Source organism: Lepidochelys kempii, chromosome 6 (assembly GCF_965140265.1).
Source record: "Lepidochelys kempii isolate rLepKem1 chromosome 6, rLepKem1.hap2, whole genome shotgun sequence".
In the NCBI taxonomy this organism is placed as follows: domain Eukaryota; kingdom Metazoa; phylum Chordata; order Testudines; family Cheloniidae; genus Lepidochelys; species Lepidochelys kempii.
This window is the reverse complement of record NC_133261.1, coordinates 125064307-125076501: the sequence shown is the minus strand read 5'-3', so window position 1 is coordinate 125076501 and position 12195 is coordinate 125064307. Positions and strand designations below refer to the sequence as shown.

General features: G+C 37.1%; 1 protein-coding gene across 1 annotated transcript in view; it reads right to left on the bottom strand.

Moving 5' to 3' along the window:
* WDHD1 (WD repeat and HMG-box DNA binding protein 1) overlaps positions 1 to 12195 on the bottom strand; it is a 56005-nt gene that overhangs the window by 37306 nt on the left and 6504 nt on the right. Inside the window, exons 4-7 of the mRNA XM_073350066.1 lie at positions 6609 to 6760; positions 3330 to 3441; positions 2689 to 2739; positions 1645 to 1740 (exon numbers count right to left, since the gene is read on the bottom strand). Coding sequence (XP_073206167.1) covers positions 1645 to 1740; positions 2689 to 2739; positions 3330 to 3441; positions 6609 to 6760 — 411 coding nt within the window. The remainder of the gene's footprint in view (positions 1 to 1644; positions 1741 to 2688; positions 2740 to 3329; positions 3442 to 6608; positions 6761 to 12195) is intronic.

The window sequence follows — 12195 nt, the reverse complement described above, 5'->3', positions numbered from 1 at the left end:
TTCAGGGGAAAAAAATCTGTTAATTTAGGACAAATCAAATTTTGTTAAACAGCTTTAGTTTTATTTCACATGTCCCTTCCCCTTCAAATAAGGCTAATTACAGCAGCCAACAAGCAGTGTAGTTCCTTTATTCAGAAGTGACATTATAGTTGTAACTGTCACAACAGCCAATCTGACACAGTATCTTAATTAGCATTCCAACATTGTTGATTGATAAAATAAAGACAGACAAAACATTGTGAATTGTATTGGAAATTTCAAGAAACCATAAATAAGCATAGTTGAGCACAGCAGTTTGTATTTTAATCTGCATTTATTTCTGGCAGAAGTGGTGAAGAGGCTGACAGCTGCCCCTGAAAATTACAGAAATTCTGACCTTTGGAACTGCTAGCAAAATGTATAAATAGTTTTCAACTGCTTATAAATAAAACTTTTCCCAATGGACCCCTTCAAAAGTTGATATCTATAAAACCTTTTGATAGGATGTATTAATATTTTACACTTATATTGTTAGATAATATTTTATATATAAATCTTTGAATATTTGACACCTAAACAAGATAATTTCACCTAATTCAGAGAGTATAAAAAAATAAGGAAAAAAACAAAGTTACTGCCAGTCACCCCATAGACCACTGCAGTTCAAAGTACTTCTTACATTATGTCTAAATAAGAAAAATAATATATTTGTTTAAATTTCAAGATATGAATGCAATATAGATTGTTCTGCCAATCAAAACTGTTACTGTTTTAGAATTGTATACAAAGTGCATACCTGTAAAGCAACATGCACATCTAATGGACTGTAAGTGACATTCAAGCAGCACAAAAAAGTGATACATGGTCTTCTGCACAACTTAACCTTCCTGGTACCAGTGATAGTGGACATGGGCAAAGAGACTCCACATAAAGCCCCAGAACAAGATGGCCTGAAGTGGATTATTCAGGCAAGCTTTTTGAGGGGACAATGGAAATGCATTTATGCAGATCCAGTGGATGGGAACCCCACATGGCGTGTAGAAGTTGCAACCATTTTTTCAGATCATAAGTTGGAAGAGGGGTTTTGCCATGTCTCCCACTTTCACTTAGCTCCCTGTCCAAAGCTCCTTTACTATGGCTGTGTGCATGGCTGGGTAAGTTTCACATTGTATATAGATTTTATTTGTAATGTGACAATCAACACTTCTTCATCCCACACTAAAATCAATTTTATTCTTCTGTTGAAAATACAATAACTTATTATTTAAAAGGCTTGTTTATTTATACAATAGAAATTATTCACAGTATAAAGTTTACTTACATGAAAGAATGACTAAACCACTTTGATACCTAGTAGTGTACAAAGATGTTATTTCCCCACCAACAGGGTTCCTTCCTGTTCAGCATAACTTGAATATATAATACTGTATCAGGCTGACAGCTGGAGTATTACCAGCCTCACTTTGGCACTGACTATACAGTACTTTAACAAGTATCCATTTCCAGGGTTTGTTTGTTTTTTTAAATAATTTAATCAAAAACACTTTTCTTATTTTTTGGTGTTGGGATATTGATTGGCCTGGCTTAAATTCCGTTGTTAACAATGTGCTAAGTACTCGCAGAGAGAGAAGACTAATACAGACAGCAAAACAATGTGTCACTTACCTTCCCACTTTTAGGCTGCCAGGCAAGCCTACATATTGATTTAGCATTTGTCACATCGTTACACTTCTGCAGCAGTGGCCAGCTTGTCACGCATGTCTGAAAACAGAATATTTAGGGACTAGGTTCTCTAGATTGCAACTGCAAAAATCCTCTGTATTATAAAAAATAGAAAGTCTTAAAAGTGGAGTGTAGGGAAAAGAGGTAATTATACTAGAATTGTGGAAGTGAAGTAATATATCTCACCCAAATATGATATTAAGTCTGTCTTATTATTATTATTATAAAAAACCATGTCCAGGTTTTATAACTTAGTGAAAATATTTCTATAAAAATATAGCCACTTATAAAATATAAAGTCTCAGACCAAGCACAAACCTTTCATTTTTATTAAATATGGTACAAATCAGATTGGTTATTCTACCCGACTAATACTTTGTAAAACCACAGTGATTTTAATAGGGTTGGACAGGGTGTGTGTCAAGGCAGGATCTGACCACAGTGATACAAAAAGGGTTGTATTGTTGTGCCCCATATTACTGCTTATACATTGAAATGCAAATCACAGCTATAATCTCAAAACGTTGTCTACGAAAAGTTACAGTGCCAACATTGCTATACAAAAGGCATCCACGATCATAACTTCTAATGCTAGGTCTGACCATTTAGGTGCGTATTTGTCTTAAAAACTAGCGAGTCACAAGGATACTACTCAATCCTGCCATCAGCCCATGTATAAATTATTCCCATTTGGAGTCCCATTGTAGAGTCAACGGGATTTAAGCAAAAGTAATTCTAGACACAACTCTGCAGGACTGGGCCCTAACTCTGGAGAACTACATTATTATGAGCTATTGTCAGCATTAAATCTGCAAATTAGATTTCACCTGTATTGGGATTTTTAAAATATTTATCTTTTCCATTTATTGCCAATACACCAATTCTGACACATCAAAAGACAAAATGCATTATTTTAGTTAAGATCATTCTTTTGTAAAATACACACAGTAAAATCTAAAGTCTAACTCCAGAAGATTAGCATTTTACCTGATCTGAGATTTTCCATACTCTGACAGACCCATCACAGCTTGCTGATGTCTATATAAGAAAAAGTAGTTTTTAAAATGTCATCAACAATTCGCAGTAAAAGTAGCAAAAGTCATGCTACAATTAGAAGTTTAAGAGGTGTACAGCCAGTAATATAGACATACACTATATGAACTGCCTTTAAACAAACTCACAATAAATTTTATATGATTTATATTTTTGATATTAAATAAAATATAAATCATCTTGTTTGAAAATATATGAAACCCTTGTTCATTCCAACCCTTCTGTATTTACAAATTCTTCACAATGAAATACTTAAAATTAGATGTAATTTTTTTTTTAAATCAAAAGTTTGTTTTAAATTATGTTAGTGGATCAACTTCTCCCCTCAGCAGTAAGGACAATATAAAAATTTCACATTGAGAATGTACGTGTAGGAAAATAAAGCTAAGGTTATTGGAGACAGTTTGATATTCACATGACCCTTTTGATAGGCCGTACTCAGTAGACAAATGAAATAAAAACCATGTCCTCTGTGCCTGTGGACCATTTTATGATTTAAGATCCCATAAGAAACATAAAATATGAACTGCTGGAGGAAAAAGTACAAGGTAGAAAGTGACAGGAAAATTTTTTACCAGAAAAGCATCTTGGGGATCAAAAGACAGACTTAGGACAGGGGCATCATGTCCTCGGAATGTTTTCTGTTGGCTGCTATCGGTCACCTCCACAACTTTGACCATAAAATCACTGTGGATGAGAGCAATATACTTAATTAACCATATTACTTTAACACTGACAGGCAGTATTCTGCTTTGCTTGAAGTAAATGTGAGTTCTATCTTATTGATCATTGATGGATAGGGTGCTTTTTTAATCACACTTATCACCGTAGAATCTATGTGAAAATGAAAGTCTTGCCATTTACTTCAACAGGAGCAGGCCATCAATAGCAGAATAGAATAACTTTCCCCCTAAATTAAAAAGGAAATGGAATGCTTTAGCAAGAAATCATATATATGTGTCATAATCACACCCACCCACCCCATATTAATAACTATATTATTATGTAATTTTAGATTAATATCACCTAAATCTGTACTTTGGCTGTTGAAAGGTAGAGATTTATATTTTATCAGTACCACAACTGATTGACTTATCTTGTTAAATAGCTGCTACATATGCATATTAAGCTTGTTTGCTAAAAATCATTATGAACTTTAAAATATTTCATGTAAATAATGCATTAGCTAATTTTCAAATATTTGGATTTTTTCAATATTATGACTCAATTTAGTCCATAATTAAGAATACTATCAACTTTTAAGCCATACTAGGCCCCACAATAGCATCTTCACCCAGCACTCTCCACACACTTAAAAAATAATGTAAAATTTAAAAGTACTTGAATTGAGGTTTCTGATGTGTGAAAAAATAGAATACTAGTTAGAGACATCTGAGGCTCAAATTCAGTTTGGAATACATTTTTATGGTTGACATATGAACCACTTAAGATCAGGATTATAATGCACTTCCCAAAAAATCTTAATAGCACTAGAGAGTTGCAATCTACGTATTCATTACATAAATCTAACCTTGGGCCTCAATCCTGCAGTTTTAAGCATAATCAACTCTTTTCAGGATCACAGCCACAGTTTCTGCAAGATACTAAGGGCTTGTCTACACTGTATGGCAAGCACTTTAAGGGGTGTGATTTGTAGAATGTTCTAAGGTGTTGAGCCCTAGCTGCCCAGCATAGACCCCACTGGCACACTCTAAAAGGTACCTAGTTTGCATTAAAGGGGACAAAGTAGTCCCTGTTATCGCAAACTAAGTACCCTTTAGAGCAGTGGTTCTCAAAGCCGGTCTGCCGCTTGTACAGGGAAAGCCCCTGGCAGGCCGGACCGGTTTGTTTACCTGCCGCGTCTGCAGGTTCGGCCGATCACGGCTCCCACTGGCCGCGGTTCACCGCTCCAGGCCAATGGGGGCTGAGGGAAGGGTGGCCAGCACGTCCCTCGGCCTGCACCAGTTTCCGCAGCCCCCATTGGCCTGGAGCGGCGAACCGCGGCCAGTGGGAGCCGCGATCGGCTGAACCTGCGGACACGGCAGGTAAACAAACCGGCCCGGCCCGCCAGAGGCTTTCCTGGAACAAGTGGCAGCCCTAGTTTGAGAACCACTGCAAAGTATACACAGGACAGTCAGGGCATAACATGTTACAGAGCTCATCAGATCACACCCCTCTGGAGTGCTTTGCCATGTTATGTAGACAAGCCCTGAATATTTTAGTCTAACACAAAAAATTGCCATAGCAAGAAGTGTATAAATTGTATTCATTCATTTCCATATTACTATTATTTTAGTATCTTTATAACATGCCTTGCAACTTTAAAACAGAACAGTTGACGAAATTTACCTTTTAAACAAACTACATAAATATTTCCAAATAGATCAGGTAAGCCTTTGAAACAATCCATATGGAGAGCTCTGTGTGGATACACAAGTGTGTATCCACATCTGATCTGCGAACCGCAAAAATTATCTGTGGATATCTGCAAATATCCACGGATTTGCAGGGCTCTACACGGGGGTGCAGACTGAGGGTCCGAGGTGAACCACCCTCCTCCACAGCCCGATCGGGAAGAGATGCACTGGCAGCTGTAGGGAGTCACGGTGGATCCTCCACCTGCCCTGGGTGGGGGGCCTGAGCAGATCCTGACCCCTGTCCCTGCCCCCAGGCCTCCCGACCAGGGCAGGTGGAAGATCCACGCTGCAGTTCCTCACAGCTGCTCGCCCGTCCTTACGGTCAGAGCCCTGCACGGATACAAAATTTGTATCTGCATCCACGCTGGAATCCACAGAAATGGTCCAAGGATATAAAGCAGATACCCGCGGATTTGCCGGGCTCTATCCATATGTTCTGCATTTAAGTGGAATGTACTGTCAACTCACAAAGTTCTAGACTTCAAGTAATACTTGAGAGACTTGTGACAATTAAAATAAAAACAATTTATTTGCATTCCCTTTTTTTTGTATGTCACCCTCTCTTTCAACACTATTATGGCAGAAATCTCCAGGTGGCACTGTTAAAGTCTTACAAGTTCTTAGTGTGGAAGGACTGCTCGGTCTGAAAAAACACTGTATTTTTGTTAGATCTGTGATAATTTTCTTTTCAGGAAAGCTGTTGCAAGCAGCAGGAGAATGTTCTCTGCTTTAATCTAACTAGAGTCAATTATTGGGGCAGAGCTGCTCTCTGGAAACTGGGAATTGGCATTTTGTCTAAAATTAATGAATAAGAGGACTGTTTTACCACCTCTGTTAAAGAACTGGTGTATATAGTGTAAAATAAACAAGTTGCCCAAGATATTAACTAGACTTTGCATCGCTCCTTTCTCCTCCTCAGGGGCCAGGGGTATAATCCTGCACCCAACATTTACTACTGCTCTGCAGAGGGGTGACAATATATTATGTTAGAAAATAATGTCCCAATCCAACAAACATGCACATGCTTAATTTATTCGTGGGCATTAGCGTTTGCAGTACTGGGTCCCTAAACTGTTAACAATACTGTGATTCTTAATACAAAGTTAATAACTAAAGCCCTGATCCTGAAATGAGCTCCATATGGATGAACCCTTGTGCTGTCACAAAGTAAGCGCCTGAAGAATATAAATTACATCTGGAAACTTGATGTTGTGGGGCAGATATTTATGTGACCCCAACCTCTCCCATAAAAGTTTTTCTCAATGGCCTCCTCCATTTGACTTTTTTCTTCTATGACGACCTTTTGAGGCATTGTAAAACCTTCACAAAATGCAGATTAATTAGATGGCATTGTGAACAAAAGTCACATCCCAGGAAGTCGCTAATGTTCCACATTTAGTGTGGCTATTGACTTCTCCTGCATCAAGATCAAATTACCTGGATCCAGCAGCAATTTTAGTACCATCCCTGTTAAAGACAACATGGTTTGCATTCGTGGTGAAACGAGTCAGGATGCCATCAGGAGCTCCTTCAGGGAACGTATGAATCTGGACGGTATTGTTAGATACTGCAGTAACCAGTCTTCCATTCTACAAATGAAACAAATAAACTCTGGAATTCGTGGATTAAAGAAAAATATTTTGGTCCAAGGAACAGAAAGCCAGTTCTTTCCATATATAATCTTGAGTAGTTCCACAAGAGCTTCTGGTTTTAAAAAGGAGCAGCAGCTGGGAAATGTCCTTCCAGCTACATTTCTTCCTCTTCCCTCTCTCCCCCCAGCCACAAAAAAAATTAACAGAAACCAAGAAGAAAATTTTCAATTAACAAGTACAACCCTCCACACTTTTAATTTAATAATATTACTTAACAATCTTCCTTAAACCAGTGGTTCTCAACCAGGGGTACACATGCCCCTTGGGGTACGCAGGGGTCTTCTGGGGGTACCTCAACTCTCGACATTTGCCTAGTTTTATAACAGGCTACATAAAAAGCACTAGAGAAGTCAGTACAAACTAAAATTTCATATAGACAAATGAGAAAGTAAACAATTTTTCAGTAATAGTGTGCTGTGTTGTGACACTTTTGTAGTTTTTAAGTGAGGTGAAGACAAATTAGACTCCTGAAAAGCATGCAGTAGTCTGGAAAGGTTGAGAATCACTGCCTTAAGCTATTTAAAAAAGTTACTCCTTTAGGCCCCAATCCTGCAAAGATGTATTCACATACTTAAATATTTGCTCTGTGAGCAGCCCCGCTGGCTTCAATGGGACTAATCACAATGCATAGTTACGCATGTGAATAGGTCTTTACAGGATCAGGGCCTTAGAGCCTTGTGTCTTTCCTAAAATAATGAGCGTGAGAGTCCAGGAATGGCACTAATGAGGTCTAATGAGATCCATTCAATCTTCTTCACCAGGAAGGGGATTATGAGGCCTTAACTGTGGAGAGTATGAAGCAGGAAAACAAGGAGGATTCTCAGGGTTTTGTTAGAGAGGAAAAAAGCGCACTTCCCAACATAAAAAGTTTAATCAAAATATACAGGCAGTCCTTGGACTTACGACACAATCAGATCCTGAAAACCGTGTCTTAAATTGAAAACATCTTAACTCGAATTTCCCGTAGGAACAGTGTCCGATCGAGCGTCGTAAAGTTGAAACACAATGACAATTTATAAACATCGTAAGTGCCGTTCGTCATAAAGTCGAGAACTGCCTGTATTTGGTTTTTATGTGCCACATGATCATGAGAGGGCGCCCTTGTCCCAAATATCACAGACTAAATGCCATTAAGGAAAGCTTGATGGTTTGTCAGCCATAGTTTAACAAATGGCCAGTTTGCAGAAGTACAAACCAGAAGACCGTCACATTAATCTTTCCAATATTCCCTATTCAGAATTCCAAATTAATATATGGTCAAGTGCCATGGCAATCTTTTATGTTTATAGAAAAGATCTATTGTTAAGGTGAAAATATATCATTCCTCTTCACGTATGTGTGGCAGCAGGTTCGACAAATAATTTAAGTTACAGGCTATATAAAATACATAATTACAGCTGCCATGCATATTTTTCTCCAAAAGCAGAGTTACATAAAGTTTACATAAATATTACAAAAAATATACATGCAGCAACACTCAGACTAGATAATCTAATGTGTGTTAAGAGATATCAATCAGACTGTACTTAACTGATTCAGACCTACTTCAATTTAAAAACTTTTTTTCCTTAAAGATAAATTATTTATGAGTGAATTAAGAATTACATCTAATTTTTAAAACAAAATTACTGGAATTAAGTCTTGGAAAACGTTTTTGAAACTCAGGCTAAGAAACTCAGACATACATCTTTGAAAGCAGTGGGCTATTTAATCCAAAAAAATAAAATCAGTATTCCTCAAAATTTTCCTGTTTTAGTGAATTTTTCTTTATAACATTGAGTTTTTGCTTATATATTCAAATGTAGTCATTTTTTTTAAGTACACATCAATAATTGCTTATTCATTCCCCCAAAAAAGTTACCAAAATTTAATAGCAGATTTATTTTTTAAAAATGCATGTATCACTGCAAACTTGTATGCCACAAACACTGTTTTCTATTTGAAGATTAATTACAAACTTCTGGGATCATTTTCTCATTTTCAAAAGATGCTGTAAAATGAGGGGACATTTCAGATTTTATACAAAAACAAACAAAACTCAAAGTATTTATGTAATACATTTTAATGTAGCATAAGAATAGCTTCAGACAAAGGAATTACTATGAAAATTGTCAATACAAATATGTGAAGTTTTCAAAAGATGCATTAATGATGCACAATTGACCCCTGTTATAAGAAGTGATGTAACTCATCCTTATTTTAATGATCATATCCAAATAATCATTCCATCCATATTTATAAAAAATATGAATTTCCTTCATGAGGGATAGATACAGCAAGTTATATTAGGCACTTTAATGCTAGAGCAGATCAGTTAGATTACTAGAATAGGTTCTAATCATCACTCCCACAAACTACTATTATTTGCAGTGGAAGGATTCAAGACTCAATTTCTCTCTTACCTTTGAAAAGGTCAGAGAATCATCTTCTGGATACCCAAAAATCTTTAAAGCCAGACACCCACTGATGAGCAAGGGCAGAGTTATCTGTACCACTAGGAAATGACTTCTGGAATGTAATTTTTGATCCATATAGCCAAATGACCACTACAAAGTCTGAGCATCATAATTAAATTACACTGTGGATTAAAAATAAAAATAATTTGCTGTTTCAGTTTTTCTAAGAGAGTTTAAAATCATGAAGTCAGAATATCCTGATGTGAAGTGATAGATATGTACATTAGAGAAACTCAGCATGAGGAAAACTTCTGTACTTCTTTACCCCACTGAATGGGGTAAGGAATAAATGGTCAAATCAATATACTCTAAAGCATTTTAAAGTTCTTGAATGATTTATCTAAACTATAAACCAGATAGACATGTTCAACCAATTAGATGTTTCTAGTGATTCAACATTAATCTCTCTTTTGGGAACAGATGTCAGTAGATGTGGGGGTAAAATGATATTTAAAGTAAATTGATCAATTTTTAATGGCTTTAATACCTTCACCTAAACACATTGGTGGAGGTCAGTCACTTTTGCAGTTTATGCAAGGCACAACTGCAAACTATTCTAAAGCAAAGAAAAGATAGGAAGAATGGTAAGATACCAATATGGCTCCATCAGGAGTTCTTTAATTACCTGAAAATCAAAAAGGAATCCTACAAAAAGTGGAAACATGAATGAATTGCTAAGGAGGAGTACAAAAGTATAGCACAAGCACGTGGGGACAAAATCAGAAAGTCTAAGGCACAAAATGAGTTACACCTAGCAAGGGACATAAAACGCAATAAAGAAAGGTTCTTTAAATGGAGCAAAAGAAAGACAAGGGAAAGCGTAGGTCCTCTACTTAGTAGGGAAGGAGAGCTAATAAGTGACAACATCAAGAAGGCTGAGCTGTTTAATGCCTATTTTGCTTCAGGCTTCACTAAAAAGGTTAATGGTGACAAGATACTTAGAATTAATAAAAATAGAAGGGGGGAAGGAATGCAAGCCAAAAAGGGAAAGAACAGGTTAAAGAATATTTAGATAAGTTAAATGTATTCAAGTCGGCAGAGCCTGATTAAATTCACCTAGGGTAATTGGGGAACTAGCTGAAGCAATCTTGGAACCATTAGCAATTATCTTTGACAACTCATGGATGACGGGTGAGGTCCCACAGGACTGGAGAAGGGCAAACATAATACCTATCTTTAAAAATGGGAACAAAGTGGACCCAGAGAATTATAGACTAGTCAGCCTAACTTTGACACCTGGAGAGATACTGGAACAAATTATTAAACAATCAATTTGTAAGCACTTAGAGAATAATAGGGTTATAAAGCATAGCCACATGGATTTGTCAAAAACAAATCATTCCAAACCAATCTAATTTCCTTCTTTGACAATCTTAGTTGCCTAGTGGATGGTGGGGAAGCAGTAGACATGATATATCTTTATTTCAGTAAGACTTATGAGAATGTCGTGTGGAACTGTAACATAAGCAAACTAAGGAAATGTGCTCTAGATGAAATTACTATAAGATGTGTGCACAACTGGCTGAAAGACCATACTCAAAGAGTAGCTATCAATGGTCCACTGTCAAACTGGGAAGGTGTATCTAGTGGGTCCTGCAGGGGTCAGTGCAGGGTCTAGTATTATTCAATATTTTCATTAATGACTTCGATAATGGAATGAAGAGGATGCTTATAAAATTTGCAGATGACACCAAGCTGCAAGGGGTTGCAAACACACTAGAGGACAGGATTAGAATCCAAAATGACCTTGACAAATTACAGAATTGCTCTGAAATCAACAAGTTGAAATTCAATAAAGACAAGTGCAAAACACTTCACTTAGAAAAGAAAAATAAAATGCACAACTACAGAATAGGAAATAACTGGCTAGGTGGTAGTGCTGCACTGCTGAAAAGGATCTGGGAGTTATTTCAGAGTAACAGCCGTGTTAGTCTGTATTAGCAAAAAGAAAAGGAGTACTTGTGGCACCGTAGAGACTGCATCCGATGAAGTGAGCTGTAGCTCACGAAAGCTTATGCTCAAATAAATTGGTTAGTCTCTAAGGTGCCACAAGTACTCCTTTTCTTTTTGGGAGTTATTGTGGATCACAAATTGCATGAGTCAACAATGTGATGCAGTTGCAAAAAAGGCTAATATTCTGGGGTGCATTCACATAAGATACAGGAAGTAATTACTCTACTCAGCACAGGTGAGGCCTCAGCTGCAGTAGTGAGTCCAGTTCTGGGCACCACACTTTAAGAAAGATGTGGATAAATTGGAGAGAGTCCAGAGGACAGCAACAAAAATTACAAAAGATTAACAAAACCTGACCTATGCGGAAACATTAAAAAAGCTGGGCATGGTTAGTCTTGAAAAAAGAAGATTGAGGGGGGAATCTGATATGTTAAGGGCTGTTACAAAGAGGAAGGGGATCAAGTGTTCATGCCAACTAAAGGTAGGACAAGAAGTAATGGGCTTAATCTGCAACAAGAAAGATTTAGGTTAGATATTAGGAGAAACTTTCTAATTATAAGGGTAGTTAAGCTCAGAAATAGGTTTCCAACCAAGGTTGTGGAATCCCTATCACTGCAGGCTTTTAAGAACAGGTTAGACAAACACCTGTCAGGGATGGTCTAGGTTTATTTGGTCCTACCACAGTGCCAGGGGCTGCAGCTGTTGATCTCTCAAGGTCCCTTCCAGCCCCACATTTCTATGATTGTATGATTAAGACAGATCCTTTTAATATCATGTAAGATGTGTCTGTGACAACATTAAGAAAAAAAGTTAGCTTTCAACAAATACAGTAGTCTATGTTATGTAAGTTAACTCAATGAGTTTTATGTGTAACATTAAATCAAGTTTGCTAAATCCAATACCATTCTAGCTCCAGCCCTGCAAATATTTCCAACACATGCTTAACTTTATGCACGTCAGCAG